The sequence below is a fragment of the Moschus berezovskii genome, chromosome 24, assembly GCF_049115385.1.
Source record: "Moschus berezovskii isolate FMDL1 chromosome 24, NW_MosBer_1.0, whole genome shotgun sequence".
NCBI lineage: Eukaryota > Metazoa > Chordata > Mammalia > Artiodactyla > Moschidae > Moschus > Moschus berezovskii.
In genome coordinates this window covers 46093978-46116146 of record NC_142483.1, presented here as the reverse complement: position 1 = coordinate 46116146, position 22169 = coordinate 46093978, and the positions used below count along the sequence as shown (strand labels likewise).

Here is a 22169-nt window from a genome sequence, read left to right as displayed (position 1 = left end):
GACTGAGCGACTGAACTGAACTGAACTGAACTGAAGCCAGGGATGGAAAAATAACCAGGTCACACAAGCAAACATGAATGAAAACCAAACCCACTCTGCCCTCTGAGTTACTGATACTAACTCAGTGATACTAACTAGTTATACTAGTTCGTGATACTAACTAGTTACCACTCATCCACCCTCTAACCAAGAATGCAGGGCTCGAATGGGAATCTGAAGAAGGCTGAAGAATGGTGGGTAAAAATGTGGTAAATCAGAAATGCCAGAGCAGACAGTTGTAAGAGAATGTGGAAAGGAGGTCATGAGAGCTGTCAGCCCAGACCCCTGGTGTCGCTATCGTCCCCAGTGTGACCACTGACAGCGGCTGACAATAGTCAATGGCTGAGGCGCCAGCCCTGTTGAGCGCCCGGTTCCCACTCTGGATGGCCCTCGGCCCTTCTCAATCAAATGCTCATCTTTATAGTGAGGCGTTCTGGTACCACTTCTCAGTCACAGAGAGAGTACTCCCTTTTGATCAAATGAAAGAAACCATACACAGGGCACACAATGGCCTTTATTCCCTGCCTTGTTTGAACAATGAAAATTATGTGCACTATGATCTCAAACAAAATCTTGGCTATGATAGAGCCATAAAGACAGCCTGTACTTGGGATTACAACAGCTGTTGGAGACCTCAAACACTCCACTTTTTGTTTCCTGTTCAGTCCTACTTTCCACTTTTCTATGCCTATGTCTGAGTATAAAAGAGGCCACAGGAGAGGATGAACAGAGAGTTTTCTCCACCCTAGAATGTGTGAACCTTTCTGGTTCCAGTTCAGTTAAAGGCACGTTCCTTGTTTGCATCTAGTGGGGCAACCCTTACAAGTGAAAAATTTTACAATCATCCATGGAGGCAGAGCATTTTCTTCAGAGAACAGGCAATTAAGTGGGCTGCAGGGCTGCGTCCCTGACAGCAGGGTCTGAATCAGACCCATTTTCACCTCACCTGCTCTTACCAGGAAAGCAGCCTGTGTGTTCCCCGGGGCACCCACAGGGATCAGCGGCACTGGGAGGGCTTCACCGAACCCGCCTGGTCAGCATGGGCCACTTGCAGCTGAAAGGGCACGGCTCTGAAGCCCCCAACCACACAAAATCCCCCCTCCACCACAACCATTCAGAGAAGCCAGGCCTTGGGAGGGATGTAATCCTTAACAGCTTCCCCAGCAGGAAGGCTGGCCGGCAGCACAGACCTCTGGGCCTGAGCTCATCCCTGGAAAGGGTGTGAGACTCAGTCCTGGGAGGCTGAAAGACAGAAACAGCAGAACAAAAGGGATGCACGAGCCCCTGCAAAGATAAATGGAAGGAAAAGCAGGATAATTTGCTAAAAGGAAATGAAGCCAAAAAAAAAAGAGGATCCAACTAGTAACCCAAAGACAAAAAATGAAGGTTAAGAGGAAGGCTTTTGGACATCAACAAATTCAAAGAGTAGCTACTCTGTCCTTTTCCTTTCTTGGAAAATTGAAAAAGAAAGAAGAGAAAAAGATGAGGAGTGGGAGGAGGGGGCAAAAGAAAGGAGAACAGCGACTGACATGCACGCAAAGGTTCTATAGCATTTTATACCTGGAGCTCAGCTCTGTCATGTTGAATTAATATCATTATAGAAACTCTAGGTTCTAATTCATTTCTACTACTCAGTGAATTCTGCCACTGAATGAGCAAAGACTTCTTTCAAGCATGAGCCCAAGAAGAACCAACCAACGAGAGCCCCGCTGTGATTTCTGAAGGAAGGGCTGCCATCCGGTGATCTGCCACCACTCTTCACTTCCAGAATCCACTTGAAATCCAAATTAGTTTTGGTTGATTAGCATTTCAAGAGGGCTTGTTAGGGGTTAAAATACAGCTGCACAGCAACAATTTTAAAGGAATCCCAGGGCTTTGAGGGATCCAAGACTGCTCATTGCCAGAAAGCAGGGCAATTTCCAAAGTAAGCAGTTACTTCTCTTCTGCAGGATCTCCATGGATGGACTTCTTAAAAAGGAGGGCTTTATTTCCTAGTGGCCAAAAGTTTCTTGTGGCATTCCACTGAGAACTCTGTTATTTACTCTGAAAAAACCACAAGTAAAAATGATACATACCTCCCAATGTTCACTGCAACACTCTGTACAATAGCCAAAACATGGAAACAACTCAGATTTCCATTAACATGGATATGGAATGGATAAAGGATAAAGGAATGGATAAAGAAGATGTGGTACATATATATAATGGACTATTACTCAGTCATAAAAAGGAACAAATTGGATCATTTTTAGAGATGTATATGGACCCAGAGTCTGTCATACAGAGTGAAGTAAATCAGAAAGAGAAAAGCAAGCATCATATATTAACACATATAGGTGGAATCTAGAAAAACAGTACAGAAGAACCTATCTGTAGGGCAGGAATAGAGATGCAGATGTAGAGAATGGATATGTGGACACAGAGGGGGAAGGGAAAGGTGGGATGAATTGGGAAATTGGGACATATAGCTACTACCATGTGTAAAACAGACAGCTAGTGGGGACCTGCTGCAAAGCACAGGGAGCTCAGCCCAGTGCTCTGTGACGACCGAGAGGGCTAGGGTGGGAGGGAGGTTCAAGAGGGAGGGGATATATGCATACATACAGCTGATTCAGTTCACTGAACAGCAGAAAATAATACAACATCGTAAAGCAATTGTACTCCAATTTTTTAAAAAGTCTGTTCTTTATACCCATTTGTTCTATGGTAGAAAATGGTAGAAAAGCCATAGATTTAGAGGCTCTGATCTGTGCCTCCATCGACTTACTCACCCCATGTTTGTTCCTGACATTATGCCCATTTTACAGAGGATGAAACTGAGGCCCAGAGAGTTTTGGGAACTTGTCCACAGTTACTCAGTAACAGTAGAGCTGGAATTCCTGAGACACATATCAGTTCAGTTCAGTTCAGTCACTCAGTCGTGTCCGACTCTCTGTGACCCCATGAATCACAGCACACCAGGCCTCCCTGTCCATCACCAACTCCCGGAGTTTACTCAAACTCATGTCCATCGAATTGGTGATGCCATCCAGCCATCTCATTCTCTGTCGTCCCCTTCTCCTCCCGCCCCCAAATCCCTCCCAGCATCAGAGTCTTTTCCAGTGAGTCAACTCTTCACATGAGGTGGCCAGAGTATTGGAGTTTCAGCTTTAGCATCAGTCCTTCCAGTGAACACCCAGGACTGATCTCCTTGCAGTCTAAGGGACTCTCAAGAGTCTTCTCCAGCACCACAGTTCAAAAGCATCCATTCTTTGGCAATCAGCTTTCTTCACAGTCCAACTCTCACATCCATACATGACCACGGGAAAAACCATAACCTTGACTAGACGGACCCTGGTTGACAAAATAATGTCTCTGCTTTTGAATATGCTATCTAGGTTGGTCATAACTTTCCTTCCAAGGAGTAAGCGTCTTTTAATTTCATGGCTGCAATCAGCATCTGCAGTGATTTTGGAGCCCAAAAAAATAAAGTCTGACACTGTTTCCCCATCTATTTCCCATGAAGTGATGGGACCAGCTGCCATGATCTTTGTTTTCTGAATGTTGAGCTTCAAGCCAACTTTTTCACTCTCCTCTTTCACTTTCATCAAGAGTCTTTTTGGTTCCTCTTCACTTTCTGCCATAAGGGTGGTGTCATCTGCATATCTGAGGTTATTGATATTTCTCCTGGCAATCTTGATTCCAGCTTGTGCGTCTTCCAGCCCAGCGTTCCTCATGATGTACTCTGCATAGAAGTTAAATAAGCAGGGTGACAATATACAGCCTTGACGTACTCCTTTTCCTATTTGGAACCAGTCTGTTGTTCCATGTCCAGTTCTAACAGTTGCTTCCTGACCTGCATACAGGTTTCTCAAGAGGCAGGTCAGGTGGTCTGGTATTCCCATCTCTTTCAGAATTTTCCACACTTTATTGTGATCCACACAGTCAAAGGCTTTGATGCCAAAAGCCATTTGCAAACCACACACCTAGTTCCTGGCACACTGGATATCCTCAGAGGATCTACACACTTCCTTTAAGGTCAGTGTTTCCATAGAGACTGTGAGAATTACAATTCTTTAGTACACTGTTCTGATAGTAATTGTTTAATCACAGATCATTTTCACAGAAATGATTTATGCACGCTATCCTGCATACAGTTTAAATAAACCAGATTGAAGTTTTTGTAAATGGTTTTCTACAACATACCTTAAAAAATGGTGAACCCATTAGTCCAAGAAGTTTAAAAAAAAACAATCTGGATTTTTGTGTCTCTACTCAAAGCAGTATTTATCACATGGGAAGGTAGAGGAGGTTGGAGTTGTGTTTTCAAGATATTTGGCAGCTCATTTTCTCTCATGCCTATGACTAAAACCAGACTTGCAAACTTAAAATATGACTATCATTTTTTCCCCAAAACAATTTAAACAAAAGAGGCTGCAAATCTACCCACACAAACACTGCTTTAAGCAACTTGAATGAAGAACTGAAGAGAAACTTAAGATTCAAAATAACAAATAAAATAAGATTCCAAACAAACAAGATTTATTTTCCAAATCTGCCTTAGGGTAGGGGGAGAATGAAGGCTATAAAGCTATAGCCCTGATAACAAAGTTACCTGGCCAGTAGTAAGTGCCTTGAGACTTTATCTAAAAGGACTGCCATCCATAGGGAGGAAAGAAATGAAACTCAAAAATGTATGACAGAAAAATTCATTTCCTCCCAACCACATGCTAAGGATAGGAACACACAACATTATTTAAACAGATCTCTGAAAGAAAAAAGGAAAGAGATGATGCCCTGGTGAACTGAGTTTTGGCATTCAGAGGCATTTTTTCACATTTGGCATTTTGCTCTCTGTTCTCCTTCTTTGCCTGTTCTCAAAGTTGTATCTCATTTGTAAATGTCACCACCAAGGACATTTGGTTAAGTGTACAGAAAGCATGAGCTGTTCAAAATCTAACACTAAATCTTATTTCTTGATTGTTCTGGGGAACTACAGGAGCAGAATAATCCAGACCTGTTCTCTGAATCCAACACAAGAACCCTTTTGGGGATCAGTGCCATCAATCAAAAGATAGGTTCTTTCAAATATCTATTTCATGCACTTAACAATTAACACATTATCGTTTATATTGCCAATTAAAACCCTGTCAAGGTGATTTCCAATTCAAAGGTGTTTTAAAGGGAATGCAAACACACTGATTGAGAACCGACTATGTGCCAAGCACCATGTGAGGTAGTTCACATAGTCATATTTCATTTGAAGTCACATTCTACCTGCTTCTCCTCAAGCCCGGGAGAGGTGGTACAGGTAGGGAGAAAGAACACTGGACCAGGGGCTAGATTCTGGACTCTGCTGAACACTGGAGTGGGTAGCCACTCCCTTCTCCAGGGGATCTTCCTGACCCAGAGATTGAACCCAGGTCTCCTGCACTATAGTTGATTTCGTTACCGTCTGAGCCACCAGGGAAGCCCATTTAAACTCTGAGTCTCCAAATTTCTCGTCTATAAAATGCTAGAGTGTAATCTGCCAGGCCTACCCTCCCAGGCTGTGTAAGAATTCATTAAGGTACTGGATTTGCTAGTATCCTCCTGAGCGCCAGGATCAGTAAGAGCGTAAACTGTAAGTGTTATTATACCCCAGATCACATCAAGGCTGTACTCTGCAGATCTTTGAACAGGGCTCCATCTCTCGGTAATGACTGTTTTTTACAGTCTACAGTGTAGAGGGGCTTCCCAGGTGGCTCAGAGGGAGAGAATATGCCTGCCAAAGCAGGAGATGTAGGTTCATTCCCTCATTCAGGAAGAACCCCTGGAGAAGGAAATGGCAACGCACTCCAGTACTCATGCCTGGAAAAACTCCATGGACAGAAGAGACAGAGGAGCCTGGTGGGCTACAGTCCACGGGGTCACAAAGGGTCAGACAGAACGTAGTGACTGAACAGCAACAACAGTGCAGAGGGACAGAGAAGTGTAAAAGCCCTAAAGATGGTTCAACAGCAGCAATGCCATCAAAGTTCAAAGAAGTATCTTGGATATTAAGTTGAAAGTATTAACATGGCAATGAATCGATGGAAAAACACAGGCAAACAGCTAAGGCTTTGCTAGAAGAGGGGGCCAGGAGAACACAGGATTCAGAGCCAGAGACATGGGTGAGCAGCACAAGCATCAGGATTTATTGATGCTCTGATTTTAGATAATTCTCTAATAGTTCCTTTTTCTGTTTTTTGGGGGTTCCTTTTAACCTTTTATTAAACAGAAGTAGAGATAATAATATAATGAACCTCCACGGACCTACCCACCACCCAGCTTCAGTAGTTATCCACTCACAGCCAAGCTTGGTTCATCTGTCAGCCAGCCTCCTTTCCTGGATTAGTTACTTATTATTCCATTAGTCATCTACTATTGTGTGACAAAATACTTCAAAACTCAGTGGCTTAAACATTAAGCATTTATTCTCAGGAATTTGGAAGCAGCTAGGTGGCTCTGACTCAGGGACTCTCAGGAAGCTTCAGTCAGAACACAGGCAGTGACTGCAGTCATCTGAAGGCTTGACAGGCTACAGGAGGGGTGATAAGCTGCAGTTCTCAGGCCAAATCTGGCCTACTGCCTGTTCTTGTACATAAAGTTTTATTGGAACACAGCCTCTTCCTTTCATTCCCATACTGGGCATGGCAGCTTTTGCTCTATAATAGCAGGACTGAGTAGGTTCAAGAGAGACTCTATGGCCCACACACACCTAAAATATTTACTATATTTTTACAGGAAAAGTCTGCCAACCCCTGGGTTAGACTATGTGCTTCCAAGATGGTTCATTCATGTGGCTATTGGTGGTCAATCATGTTCCTAGTTATGTGGGCCTCTCCACTGGTGGCCAGAGGGTTGGTCTGCAACTTCAGGAATCCCCCAGGTGACTGGCCCCCTTACATGGAGGGCAAAGAGAGACCAAAGAAAGGGGAAGACCACTCCAGACTGCTAGGGGGAAGTTTTAATAAACAAAAGAAATTACATGCAAGGCTTGTCTTGGGTGGCTGCAAGATACGCAAATCTCTGCATCCACCCACCAAAACCTTAAAAATTAATATAAAGGCTTTCACTGGGTTCGGTCATAGGCACAAGACATGACTCCCTCAAGGCTGCGTCCTTGAGACCACTCCTAGTGTGGGAATGGTGGGCAGAACGTACACTGCAAGGACAGGGGAGGGCTGAGGAGCCTCGACTGCCTACATCCATCTCTGGGGCCAACCAGCAGTTGTGTCCTCTGGATGACCTAACTAATGTAGAGTGTTCTTACAACATGGCAGCTAACTTCCCAAAAGCAAATGATCCACGGGGGAGAAGAAGGCAGAAGACACAATGTCTGTCTTATGACCTCACCCCAGAAGAGACATACCCACACTTCTGCAGTACTCTACTGACTACACAGACCAACCAGGAAAGAGGGTTGGTGGGGACTCCCAGGGTGTAGACACTAGGAGGCAGGGATCACTGGAGACCGTTTTGGAAGATAACAACCATGGCTAATGACCTTTCTTTAGACCGTATGGTCAGCCTTTGGAACACGATCTTTTCCATAGGGCTTTTCAATTCTTCCATTTGACAATTATATGAATTACAGGACCTTCTGATACTTCACAATTTTGTGCTTTGACCATACCATGTCCTCAATATTTGCTGCTGAATTTTAATATCTGTACTTTAATTTTGACTTATTAAGAATTCAGTAGAATTAACTACTTATATTCTTAGAGCTGTTATCAACATGAAATGGTTACCTTCCTTTAGTTAAATATTTCAGGAAGTCCTTAAACCTAAACATTCCCTTGTTTCTGCATTCTATTCTTAGGAGAAAGAAGCAACTCACTATATATCCTGCTCTGAGGGATTTAAAGGCTCAGTTTCCAAGGCTCTCAGTCACTGCATTTCCAGCCCAATCTCAGGTTTACATTCACTACATGGCACGATATTCAGTCATATCCCTGAGGTTCTGGAGCACTGGAAATCCATGCAAAATAATATTATTTATTATATTTAAGAAGAGGCTTTCCATTTTAACAGTTTACTAGTAATTAAAAACAAAAGTAAAAGCCTGTGGCTTCCTGACACAGTAAGAACTCAATGATGGTTTCCTAAGTCCCAAATCTAATACACAGGACAACGTCAAAGCCAGAGGACTACAATTTAATAACAGAAAAAGGCACAAGGGGATGAGGCTGTGGCCTATCATCTAACTACTGACTCATTCATCCAACAGATATGAATTCTGTGTCTGAAGTAATCCTGTCTCTAAGATGCTTCTAGTCTGGTAGTCACAGAACTATATCTTTCCCGGCTCCGGCGGCGCAGACGCGGGAGACGCCCGGCTCCGGCGCAACCGACCACATGCAGAATCGTGGCTGAGAGGAGCTGCCCTGCGCCCAGGGTTAGGGCGGTCGCCGAGAGGAGCTGTACCACGTTCAGGAGGTGGTGGCTGCTTGGGCACTGGAGGGCCGAGAGGAGCTGATCCACATTCAAAGCAGGAGGGGCGGCCTTGAGGAGATACCCCTCATCCAAGGTAAGGTACAGCGGCTGCGCCTTGCTGGAGCAGCTGGGAAGAGATACTCCACGACCAAGTGGAATATAAGAATCCAGTGTTCTGGGGAGGAAGGAACAAGATGGCGGAGGGAAAAGACGGCAAGACCACTTTCTCCCCCACAAATTCATCAAAAGAACATTTGAACGTGGAGTAAAGGCCACAAAACAACTTCTGAATACTGGCAGAGGACATCAGGCTCCCAGAAAAGCAGCCATTGTCTTCTAAAGGAAAGAGAAGAAATCCAGCTCCACCCACCAGAACACCGACACATGCCTCCCTAACCAGGGAACCCGGACAAGTCACCCGTCCAACCCCACACACAGCGAAGAAACTACTTAATAAAGAGAACTCCACAAACTGCAAGAAGAGGGAAAGGCCACCCCAAGCAAAGCAATATAAGCAAGATGAAGAGGCAGAGAAATAGCCGGCAAGTAAAGGAACAAGATAATTGCCCACCAACACAAATAAAAGAAGAAGATATAGGGAATTTACCTGATAAAGAATTTCAAATTTTGATGGTGAAAATGATTCAAAATCTTGAAAGCAAAATGGAGTTACAGATAAATAACCTGGAGAAAAGGATTGAGAAGATGGAAGAAAGATTTAATAAGGACTTAGAAGAAATAAAAAAGAGTCAATATACAATGAATAATGCAATAGATGAGATCAGAAACACTCTGGAGGGAACAAACAGTAGAATAACAGAGGCAGAAGACAGGATAAGCAAACTAGAAGATAGAATTGTAGAAATAAATGAAACAGAGAGGAAAAAAGAAAAACGAATTAAAAGAAATGAGGACAATATTAGAGACCTCTGGGACAATGTTAAACGCTCCCACATTCGAATCATAGGAGTCCCAGAAGAAGAAGACAAAAAGAAAGACCATGAGAGAATACTTGAGGAGATAATAGTTGAAAACTTCCCTAAAATAGGGAAAGAAATAATCACCCAAGTCCAAGAAACCCAGAGAGTCCCCAACAGTATAAACCCAAGGCGAAATACTCCAAGACACATATTAATCAAATTAACAAAGATCAAACACAAAGAAGAAATATTAAAAGCAGCAAGGGAAAAGCAGAAAATAACACATAAGGGGATTCCCATAAGGATAACAGCTGATCTTTCAACAGAAACTCTTCAGGCCAGAAGGGAGTGGCAAGACATACTTAAAGTGATGAAAGATAATACCCTACAGCCCAGATTACTATACCCAGCAAGGATCTCATTCAAATATGAAGGAGAAATCAAAAGCTTTACAGACAAGCAAAAGCTGAGGGAATTCAGCATCACCAAACCAGCTCTCCAACAAATGCTAAAGGATCTTCTATAGACAGGATACACAGAAAGAGTGTATAAACTCGAACCCAAAGCAATAAAGAAAATGGCTACGGGATCGTACTTATCAATAATTACCTTAAACGTAATTGGGTTGAAATTTTCAAAAAGGCTAGGAAACAATTCTCATAGCCATCAATAGTTCAGTGTTGAGTTCATGAATAGTTTTTAAAGTTTGGGACAAACTGTAGTATTTGCTATTTGAAGTACTATTTGTAATTGGCATATTACGATGTAACATTGGTCTTCATTTCCAACTTAAAATGCCTAAAAATGCCTTACAGGTTTTTAGATTTGTGAATTTTAGTTGAAATGTATTTTATGATGTTACTAAACCTGCAGAAATATTGAAATATTTCAGAGAACTTATTCACTGTACATTTAATTTATTTTATTTATAAAAGTTATGAACTGTAAAAAAAAAAAAAGAACTATATCTTTGATCTTAATGAAGCCAATAATACAGTCTTTTAATATCTTAGAACAACAAAGCTATAGTAATAAAGACAGTATGGTACTGGCACAAAAAACAGAAATATACATTAATGGAACACGACAGAAGGCACAGAGATAAACCCACACACCTATGGTCACCTAATCTATGACAAGAGAGGCAAGAGCATACAGTGGAGAAAAGACAGTCTCTTCCACATGTGGGGCTGGGAAAACTGGATAGCTACATGTAAAAGAATGAAATTAGAACACTCTCTAACATCATAAACAGAAATAAACTCAAAATGGATTAAAGACTTAAATGGAAGTCTGGACACTGTAAAACTCTTAGAGGAATACATAAACAGAACACTCTTTGACATAAATAGTGGCAAAATCTTTTCTGATCCACTTCCTATAATAATAAAACATAAAAACAAAAACAAACAAATGGGACCTAATGAGACTTAAAAGCTTTTGCACAGCAAAGGAAACCATAAACAAGAAGAAAGACAACTCACAGAATGGGAGGAAATATTTGCAAATGAAGCAATGGACATGGGATTAATCTCTAAAATATACAAACAGCTCATGCAGCTTCATATCAAAAAAACAAACCAATCAAAAAATGGGTAGAAGACCTAAATAGATATTTCTCCAAAGAAGACATACAGATGGCCAAAAGGCACGTGCAAACATTCTGAACATCACTAATTATTAGAGAAATGACAATCCAAATTACAAGATATTACCTCACTCCAGTCAGAATAACTATCATCAAAAAGAACTATAAACAATAAATACTGCAGAGGGTGTGGAGAAAAGGGAACCCTCTTACACTGTTGGTGGGAATGTAAATTGATACAGTCACTATGGAGAACAATATGGAGGCTCCGTCAAAAACTAAAACCAGAACTACCATATGACCCAGCAATCCCAGTCCTGGGCCATACCTGGAGAAAATCATAATTCAAAAAGGCACATGCATCCCAATGTATACTGCAGCTCTATTTACAATAGCCAGGACATGGAAGCAACCTAAATATCCATCAACAGAGGATTGGATAAAGAAGATGTGGCACATATATACAATGGAATATTTCTCAGCCATAAGAAGGAATGAAACGGTACCATTTGCAGGGATGTGGATGGACCTAGAAGTAAAGTAGGACCTGGAAGTGAAGTAAGTCAGAAAGAGGAAAACAAATATTGTGTATTCAGGCATATATGTGGAATCTAGAAAAATGGTACAGATTAACCTATCTGCAAAGCCGAAATAAGATGGAGATGTACAGAACGTATGGACACCAAGAGTGGGGAAGCAAGGAGAGATGAATTGGGAGATTGGGACTGACATACATATGCTGCTGCTGCTGCTGCTAAGTCACTTCAGTCGTGTCCGACTCTGTGTGACCCCACAGACGGCAGCCCACCAGGCTCCCCCATCCCTGGGATTCTTCAGGCAAGAACACTGGAGTGGGTTGCCATTTCCTTCTCCAATGTGTGAAAGTGAAAAATGAAAGTGAAGTCGCTCAGTCGTGTCCCACCCTTAGCGACCCCACGGACTATGTACAAAGAAGGTAACTAATGAGGACCGTGGAGAAGGAAATGGCAAGCCACTCCAGTGTTCTTGCCTAGAGAATCCTGTGGACGGGGGAGCCTGGTGGGCTGCTGTCCATAGGGTCGCATAAAGTCGGACGTGACTGAAGCGACTTAGCATGCATGCATGCATTGGAGAAGGAAACGACAACCCACTCCAGTGTTCCTGCCTGGAGAATCCCAGGGACGGGGTTGCACAGAGTCGGACACGACTGGAGCGACTTGGCAGCAGCAGCAATGAGAACCTACCGCATAGCTCCACTCAGTGCTCCTGGTGACCTACATGGGAAGGGAATCCAAGAAAGAGGGGATATATGCATACACACGACTGATTCACTTTGCTGTATAGCTGAAAATAACAGAACACTGTAAAGCAATCACACTCCAATAAATTTAAAAAAATATATATAAATAGATGCATTCCTAACAGCCCACGCATTTATGTGGAGAAGACCTGTTCTCACACACGTGGGCCCTCAAGGCAGGTATAATTACTAATCTAGAATAGAAGCTGAGACTGCAACTCTAAGAACTTTTAATACCTCACCAGAAAACATCTTTCTTTTCTTTTTAAACATACAGTTTTAAGCATTCTGAAGTTTCTAGAATAATTTATTATAGGTGAATTTTTTTCTTTACAAACAGACATATTTTAATGCCATATGGTCCAAAGCACAGGGCATCACTTCCACAGTACAGTGAACCTGAGGCCCTTCTCTGTGGAGGACATCTCTGCTTCTAGGCCCTTTCTGCCCCCACGGCTGCATCAACTCATCTGGTGACTAGGAAGATGCTACATTTTATTCTGTTTCATGGCTTATTCAGTAATTTCCAGAAGAAAAAATAAATCTGGTTCTGATTTAGCCATGTCTTTTACATCTGGGGGAATAACTAAATATACAAATGTTAAATTTTCCCCAGAGGACTAGGAAATGAGAATAAGTAGCAATTTATATAGATTGTTTACTAGGGAGACAGAAATGATCAGAGACTTTCTTGAGCTTTCGCAAAGCATCTTATTCTAGTGTCTGGATGCCTTCATGTACTTTAAAACGTTTTTTCTTCAGTCAGAGCAAAAACTGCAGAGGGGAAAAAAAAAAACCCTAACCAACAGAGGTAAGGACAGGATTATTCCAGAGTCAAGTACAAACTACTTTAGAATCCTATCTGGCTTGATTCAGGGTTATTTTATGGTCTCTTTGGGAGTTACCCTTTTTACTGATATCAACCACAGTCAGTCCTTTCAGAAAACGTAGGATTTGGGCTTTATCAAGGCTAGGCATGCAGTCCTTCTAAAGTGCTCTCATGTAATTCCTCGGAATGTATTCCCTTCCCCAGTGATCCCAGAAAGGCATATGACCTAACTGTTTCCATTTTTGCCCGAGCACCTATTTTAAGATTCCTCTTTTTCTGTCCAAGGACATCATTTGTCATTTACCTAATATATTAGCTTCTGAACTATGTATGAGTCAACAAACTCAGTTTGATTAAGTGGAGATTTAGTCAGAGCTGGCTGAGGGGACTTGGGTATGAAAGGAGTCACCTGGCCAAGGGGAAAAGGGCAGATACACAGAAGTGGGCGCCAGGCCCCTCTGTCACACGCCGGAGTGGGGTCTCCGAGGAGGGAGGGTCTAAGCAGCTGGCGGTGGTCCCTGGATGGTCAGGGTTACGATGCAGGAGGAGTGCTTGGGGATCCATAAGCAGTGTGACTCTGTGAGACCCAAAAATAAGAGGAGACCTACTTTGGGGTCTCAGTACGGGGTACATGAGCCAGTGTTTGTTAGTGCACTAGTTACTTTGAGGACAGTTATCATTTGTGAATTGGAGAGAAGTGTACCATGTGAAAAATCAAGTGCAAATGGCTAACAGACCCCACCTCCGAGCACTGCTATCAGGAGTCGCAGCCCACGTGGAAGGCTTAGAAGAATGCCTGGCTCAGCTGTCCTCCCACTGCTTGCTGTCTGCTACCACCTGTGGTCATCGTCACTGCCCGGCTGTGCTCTTATCGTGGAAACAGGAGGGGCTGCTGCAAAGGTGGACTGACTTGCCATTCCCTCTGGTTTTATGGCACCGTTTCACCAACTGTTTCACTCCTGGATTGCCCAGTGACTCAGGGCACCCAAGCCTGAGGTGTCCTCCTCCACCACCAAACTCTTCTCCCTGCCACTGCCCTGCTTCACAGGTGTGTGTCACTCTGCCCGTGTGTGCGAGGACCATCCATGGAGACTCTGAAACAGGGGCTCGAAGCTGCACAGGGCTGTGAGCCAAACTCCTGACATGGGAGAGAGGGAGAAGCCAGCTCAGAGGGGTCTGCTGCAACTGTGGACTTCAGTTTACCTTTAGGTCGCTTGGGCTCATGAAGCTGGGGCCGACTCGGCGCCCAGGGAAATGGACCATCCCCTCCCCAACGATGGAGGCTTCGGCACCAACTGCCTCCATAACTGGCTCCTCAGGAGCCAATTCTTTATCTGAATTCAATATTTCCTTCTGAACGACACATTGGCAGACCAACATGTGATTACATATTCAATTGTCAAATACTTTAACATCCTCACTCTATGTTGTGAAACTCTTAACTTTCCATTAAGAATGTAGATCTAGCTACCACACCTTGAGAGCACAAATAGGCATGGAAAGGAAAGTTCAGAAGTTCCTGGGAAATGTCAGAAATGGCTTAAATACACTTAACCCTAGAAAACAAAAATGTTACTTCATGCAGGCTGGCCCAGACGGCCAGCTGGTCAAGGTCTCACATCTGGTGAGAACTCTGGAGGGCCGTAATTCACATTGTGGCATCTTTTTCAAGCCCTTATTTGTTCTTTCAACTGACTTCTGAGGCTGTCCTCTTTCTCAGAGGCTCCACTGGACCAGCTCCCGGGCTTCCGTGGGCGCGCGGCTCCTGAGGGGGCGGTCTGCCCAGAAGATGACTGCACTGAGGATGCTGTGTCCTTGTGCTCCAGGCCAGCCAGGGAGCAAATGGTACCTGGATAAGACTCCTTTCTATTTTTAACTGGATCTTAAAAATTACTGAGAGTTGCATACATCAATTTGAAAAGAAATAAAAGGGCATCACTAGGCTGATATTTACTGTCTAGAATTCTCTGTAAAGGTCTCACCGACTGAAGTCTAATCATTCCAAGATGCCCTTTTGCAAAGCAAACAATTTTATTTTCCCCAGTTTGCCTCTCACCTTCAAGTATATCTCATTTGCTTATGTATTTAGAAATGCCACAGTTTCCTATCTGATGCGGAGAAAGAACTGCTCTGGGTACCTTTCCTCTCTATGCTTGCTCCCCCACTCCCCACGGCCCCCGCCCCATGAGCTGGAGGAACAGCCAGGCCCATGGAGCACAGTGGGTCCCCCGTGGGTCTACACCCCTGCACTGGAATCACTTGGGTGCTGGCTAAAACATGCACGTTTCTGGCCCAGGAGTCCAGCCTTTTATTTTATAAAACAAAAATCTGAGGTGTGAATATGCTACCTGACTTATTCCCGGGGCAGAACCTGACTCAGAATTTGCTCCTTCTCGGTATTCACCTGACGGCACTTGGGATCCAGCTTTGCTGGGAGCCGGCATTGAGGAGAGGGTTCCTGGAGCAATAGGAAGGGTGTTTTAAATGTAGGTAATCTGGGTCCACCTTAGATTTAGGGGAACAGAATCTTCATGGTGTGGTGCCTAAAAATACGCTTTTTTTTTTTTTTTGCCACACCACACAGCTTTCGGGATCTTAGTTCTCCTACCAGGGGCAGAACCCTAGGCAGTGAAAGCTTGGAGTCCTAACCACTGGACCACCAGGGAATTCCTAACACATGCATTTTTGAAAGTTTTACTTTCAAGATGTACAGCCCAATGTAAGAACTTTCCAGGGCTTCCCTGGTGGCTCAGTGATAAAGAATCTGCTTGCCAATGCAGGAGACACAGGTTTGATCCCTGATCCATGTAGACCCCCTGTTCTACAGAGCAGTGAAGCCCGTGTGCCACAACTATTGAGCCTGTGCTCCACAATCTGAGAGCTGCAACTACTGAGCCCACAGGCGGCAACTACTGAAGCCCATGCACCCTAGTGTCCGCTCCACAAGAGAAGCCGCTGGGATGAGAAGCCCGCGCGCTACAATTACAGAGTAGGCCCCGCTCTCCGCAACTAGAGAAAAGTCTATGCAGCAAGAAAGACCTAGCACAGCCAAAAATAAAATAAATAAAACTACACATAAAAAAAGAACTGTCCAATGACTTAAATTTCTCAATCACGTTTTGTCCATAAAATGGAAATGGAATTGAAAAGTAGCAATTCAAATATAAATTAAACACAATATAAAAATTATTCATGAATAATCTTTCCTATTGACAAGTCTGTTGTCAACTTCTGGTCACGTAATAGTGAAAGAGTCTGGGGACAGGCTAGGCATTAATGAGATTTATTCTTAAATATGTTTTCCATAAGTCCACTTCTGATCAGGGCCCAACCGACCAGAAGATGTGGCAGAAGCCCTCCTCTCTGCCTTTAGTCCACGGGAACAGCCCAGTGAGGTGAAGCTCCACTTGTTTACAAAGCACATGGTAAACATCAGAGTGAAAAAAAAAAACCTCTATATCCTAAAAATGACACTAGTTGGGCAAGTAAACTAAAGACATGCCACTGTATTAGAGTTTTTGAAAAGCACAAAATGGGTGACCTTCCACACCTATGACCTTTCAGAACCCCCGCACAGTGAGACTAAAGAGGAAACATGATGGAAATCTTTGTCTCCAACTGGCAGCAGCGTGAGCTTGGGTGACCCAGGCAGCGGTGTCAACCACACAGCAAAGCCCTGGGCCAGAAAGAGACAAGGGAGCAAGAGAGGACGTTCTGCCTAGGTTGTACTCTGGACGGTTTTTAGTCTCAGATTATAATTTTAACAAAAACCAGCAGGGGTGGGAGGTGAGGGGAAGGATGCTTTTCCCGGGTTTGCAGTATAGGACCTAGGAAACCGCAAGTACTCATCATGGCTCCCTCCCTATTTGGATCCAAGACAGTGGAGCTGCATCTGCATGAATTATGTCACCTTCAGGGCAAGCCAGAACACCCTCTATGGAGGCATTTGATACATATACTGAGTCAACAGGCTTCCCAGGTGGCTCAGTGGTAAAGAATCTATCCTGCCGACGCAGGAGATGGGGGTTCAATCCCTGGGTCAGAAAGATCCCAAAGGACAGAGGAGCCTGGAGGGCTACAGTCCATGGGACTGCAAAGAGTTGGACACAACTGAGCATGTACACACACACAGAGTCAACACCTCCTGGGTATCTCTGTTCCACCAGAAACTTAACAGTAAAATCAACACCAAAATCACATTTTCTTAGAAGGGGATGTTAATCAGAGAATCACGTCTATGTCCTCAGGAGAAAAGACCTCAGAGAGACTTAAAATCACTTAAAGTTTTTCATCTTTTTAAAAAATAGACAGACTTTAGGTTAATGTTTCACTTCTCAATGAAGATGAGCGTAAACCAAACTCATCTTTGTCTTTGGACTTTGCTTTACTGTCAGCTAGGGAGTATCTGAAGATGAATCCAGGAGCCGAGAGGACTGGGGACATTACTTAGTCACATCCATAGTAAACACTAATATCCATCAATCCCTCCAAAGCAAATATGACAGATCTGAAGTAGGACTTTCAGGTAAATATGTTTAGTAACATGAGACGTGTTAGTCATCTCCAGCATTGAGAAAGACCCCTTGCTTTTTAAAACAAATTCATGGCAGGGTGAAATCCTAAGTGAGAGGAGAAGAAAGCTTAACTAAGAAGAAATAAGACCTCCTTGACCTGGAGGAAAGGTGTGTACACAGCCAGCCTGCCCCAGTCTATAAAACTTCACTAGAAATGGAATCAGTAGAGAAACCTGATTTACCAAAACTTTTTCATAGACAATGCTGTTCAATTAAAACAATTTCTGCTTACAGCATCCCTAAAAGTTTTGAGTGCCAAATGCCCTCCCATACAATTTTAAGCTGACATCTAATATTTCATCATAAATTAAAATAGCTGCAAATTTTATTTTCTAGCATACTGTGAATATTGACATTTTAAAAGTAAACTCTAAGGTCACTCTTTTAAAGATATCCAAGAAATGCTTAACATTATAGTGATGTGATATCCACCACCATCAAGAGACACAAATATACTCCTAATGATAAGTAAAAATTTTGTTTTTCCTTTTCTCCTTCCTTGAAGTACTATTTTCTTTCTGCTTCTTCCAAAGAATCTTACCCTAATCAAATATTTTTTTGCTTGAAAGTCTTTATCAATCACCTTTTAATACTTTGCTGCAATAATTTTATGCACAAAATGGAAACTTAAAAAGACTAAAATTTCCTATGAACAGAAGTCTCAAGATAAATATTTAAATTTTCTTCTGGTCTGACTGATCATTACAATTATTATTAGCCAACCCTCAGAATGAGAGAAAATAATAGCAAATGAAACAACTGACCAAGGATTAATCTCCAAAATATACAAGCAGCTCCTTTGGCTCAATACCAGAAAAACAAACAACTAAATCAAAAAGTGGGCAGAAGGCTGAACAAACATTTCTCCAAAGAAGACATATAGATGGCTAATAAACACATGAAAAGGTGTTCAACATTGCTCGTTATTAGAGAAATGCAAGCCAAAACTACAATGAGGTATTATTACCTCACATGGGTCAGAATGGCCATCATTGAAAAATCTACAAACAATAAATGCTGGAAAGGGTGTGGAGAAAAGGGAACCCTCTTGTACTGTTGGTGGGAATGCAAAATGATACAGCCACTATGGAAGATGGTATGGAGATTTCTTAGAAAACTAGGAATGAAACCACCACATGACCCAACAATCCCACTGCTGGGCATACACCGTGAGGAAACCACAACTGAAAAAGACACATGTACCCCAATGTTCACTGCAGCACTACTCACAACAGCTCGGAATGGAAGCAACCTAGACATCCATCGACAAATGAATGGATCGAGAAGTTGAGGTTTATATACACAATGGAATACGACTCAGCCATTAAAAAGAATGAAATAATGCCACTCGCAGCAACATGGATCAACGTGGAGATCATCACTCGAGTGAAGAAAATGAGACAAAGACAAATATCATGTGGTATCACTTATATGTGTAAGCTAAAAAAATGATACAAGTGAACTTATTTGTAAAAATGAGAAGCAGACTCACAGCCAAAGAAAACAAACGTACGGTTCCCAAAGGGGAAAGGTATGGGGAGAGGGGTAAATAGGGAGTTTGGGGGCTGAAATACACATATTACTATATTCAAAATACATAACCAACAAGGACCTATACTGTGCAGCACAGGGAAGTGTGCTCAGTATTCTGTAAGAACTTAAAGAATTTGACAAAGAACAGATACATGTATGTGTGTAACTGAAACACTTTGCTGTGCACCTGAAATTAATGCAACGCTGTTAGTCAACTGTATCCAAATACAAATTAAAGAAGATAAACTCGAATCTTCGATACTTACCTAAACTAGTTAACTTCAAGGCTGCAGGAAGTGCTGAGCATAAATTCTCCGATTTATGTCTCTTGGCATTTGCTAAAGAAACACATTCTTACTTTCAGGACAGCTGCCCTTACCTGCTGCTTGAGTGCCTCCAAAGATTCAAATTCCAATCTGGCCAGTTTCATCTGGATATGCCGTGGCTTATCAGGTATGGCAAATGCAAGGATGAACTTCAAAGCCAGGAGTGTGTGCTGAAAAGAAGAAAGAGCACACGTTGCCGGGACACACTGGACCATGTGGGCAAGGAGACAAATTAGCACCTAAACACTGTGGTCCTGCTCATTAATCTTGAGTCACTTCTAACTACTGGCCTGTGATGAATCACAGATCAACCAGGTCTATAACTTATATTTAATTCACCCTACTGTGGCCACTCAGTCATTACTGACTTACTTTGCTTTCTTCTTTTAAAATCAGTTATTCCCTTAAAATGATACCATATGCTAGGTTCAATTAAAAATAATGTTTGTTCTAAAAAGTCTACCACAAAATGCATTTTTCTACTTGTGTCTTAATTCCCAGTGTATTTAGGGAGCCACATGTGCAGTCAAACATTTCTCTTTGTGTAACCACACCCTGCTCTGTGCTATGCTTCAGGCTGAGTTACATGAAACATACATGGGCGATAAACAGCAGGTGCCTTGAATCCTCTGCTTCCCCAATAGTGTCTGGTGCAGTGCCTTTCATGAAATGACAATCAATGAGTATTGATGAGCTGACTGACTAATGTATTACTTTATGCTGCAGACTCCATATATTGTGAGGCAGAATACAGACAGGAGTATGTCCTTTATACTATGTAAAGTGGATCCATTATAACACGGGAAACTTAGAACCTGGCTATTTTATTTCTCTTCTCTACCAATGCCATATAGAGGTTCTCTAAAATAATTGTATGAGGTTTATGATTATGCTTCTTTCTCTGCAGAAATAAGCCAGCAGGGCCGCTTCCCCTGGTAAGTCTGCTGCTCAGACGTGCAGCCTCGACTCAGTGGTTCTCTAATGCTGCCATCATCTTGTGACCCAGGGCCAACACCCACAGAACCCTGAATGGTCGTAAGAATAAAGCTGCCTCTTTGACAATGGCATGAATTAGTAAACATCAAAGGCCGTAAAATAAACATTCAAGGTAGGTATTAGGCATGAAGAAAATCAGTGAAGGAGAGGGAAGAGCCTCTAAGATATGTTGCACTGAACAATTAGCAGAAAAGGCGGTTAAAAAAAAAATAAGTGAATTCTTTACTGTGATATTTTCAAATGGGGGATGAAGGATAAATAACATGTGGATATCTCCTGGGAGAAGCATGAAATAATGGAGGAAATCAGCATCATGCCAGAACAAGCAATAATTCAATACAAAGACTTGAAAACCGGCAGAAGCCCAGGGCAGGCTGGTGACTGCCTGGCATTAATAGGAGGTCTGCAGTGGACTAGGGAAGGGTAGTTTTCTCTGACTGTCATGACCAAAGAAGGCATTGGAAGACACTGACTATGCAGGTGTCTGCAATGTGAAAACAAGGAGATACAACAGATGACATCATGTGTTTGCATTCTGAACTAAGTGAATTAACAGGAACCTGGATATAATCTACAAATAAGAAATGAATAATTCAAAAAGAGCTATACTGTGTCATTATTTCATTCCACTGGACTACTGAGATATAATTTTATATAAGACTTAACCTCTTTAGGAGAGTTAAGACAGGAAATCGCCTTTATTTTTTATAAATAGTGTGGTGTGTCCTCAGGTTGCCAGAGCCCCACCATGATCCAGTCATGGGCCCTGTTCCATTTCTCTTAACAAATCTGTCCCCATTTTCTCGTCTTTGGAGTCTCAGTAGGAATTACTGAGAAAGAAGACCCTGCTGAGGTTTTCCCTTGCACACAGGGGACTTGTGAGATGTGTCAACTCTTCTTTGGGAACCAGGACTAGTTCCTGGGAGACCAGGAAAGGCTGCCCCAGACCTTGGTCCTCATGGTTTCCACATGCTGCTGCTGCTGCTAAGTCGCTTCAGTCATGTCCAACTCTGTGCGACCCCACAGACGGCAGCCCACCAGGCTCCCCCATCCCTGGGATTCTCCAGGCAAGAACACTGGAGTGGGTTGCCATTTCCTTCTCCAATGCATGAAAGTGAAAAGTGAAAGTGAAGTCGCTCAGTTGTATCTGACTCTTAGCGACCCCAAGGACTGCAGCCCATCAGGCTCCTCCAACCATGGGATTTTCCAGGCAAGAGTACTGGAATGGGGTGCCACTGCCTTCTCCGGGTTTCCATATGAAATGTCTATAAAACTCTCTTGAACTGAAAAGAACCTGATATTGATGAGACAATACTAGTTAAAACAGGAAGTCATTTTAACATGGTTAACACACTTACATAGCAACAACCTTTGGGGTTCTCTATAGTGAATCACTCAAAGGAGAAAGGGAAAGATATACCCATCTGAATGCAGAGTTCCAAACAATAGCAAGGAGAGATAAGACAGCTTTCTTAAATGAACAATGCAAGGAGAGATAAGAAAGCCTTCCTAAGTGAAAAATACAAAGAAACAGAGAAAAACAATACAATGGGAAAGACTAAAGATCTCTTCAAGAAAATTAGAGATACCAAGGGAACATTTCATGTAAAGATGGGCACAATAAAGGACAGAAATGGTATGGACCT

At 42.7% G+C, this 22169-nt stretch overlaps 1 protein-coding gene across 3 annotated transcripts in view; it reads right to left on the bottom strand.

Moving 5' to 3' along the window:
• The window catches only part of ANO10 (anoctamin 10), a 238590-nt gene that overhangs the window by 41359 nt on the left and 175062 nt on the right, over positions 1–22169 (bottom strand). For 2 of the 3 annotated variants that reach the window (XM_055414507.2, XM_055414506.2), the window contains exon 12: positions 19581–19697. The exons of the other annotated variant lie outside the window; for it this stretch is intronic. In XM_055414507.2, coding sequence (XP_055270482.1) covers positions 19581–19697 — 117 coding nt within the window. The remainder of the gene's footprint in view (positions 1–19580; positions 19698–22169) is intronic. 3 annotated transcript variants of the gene reach the window in all.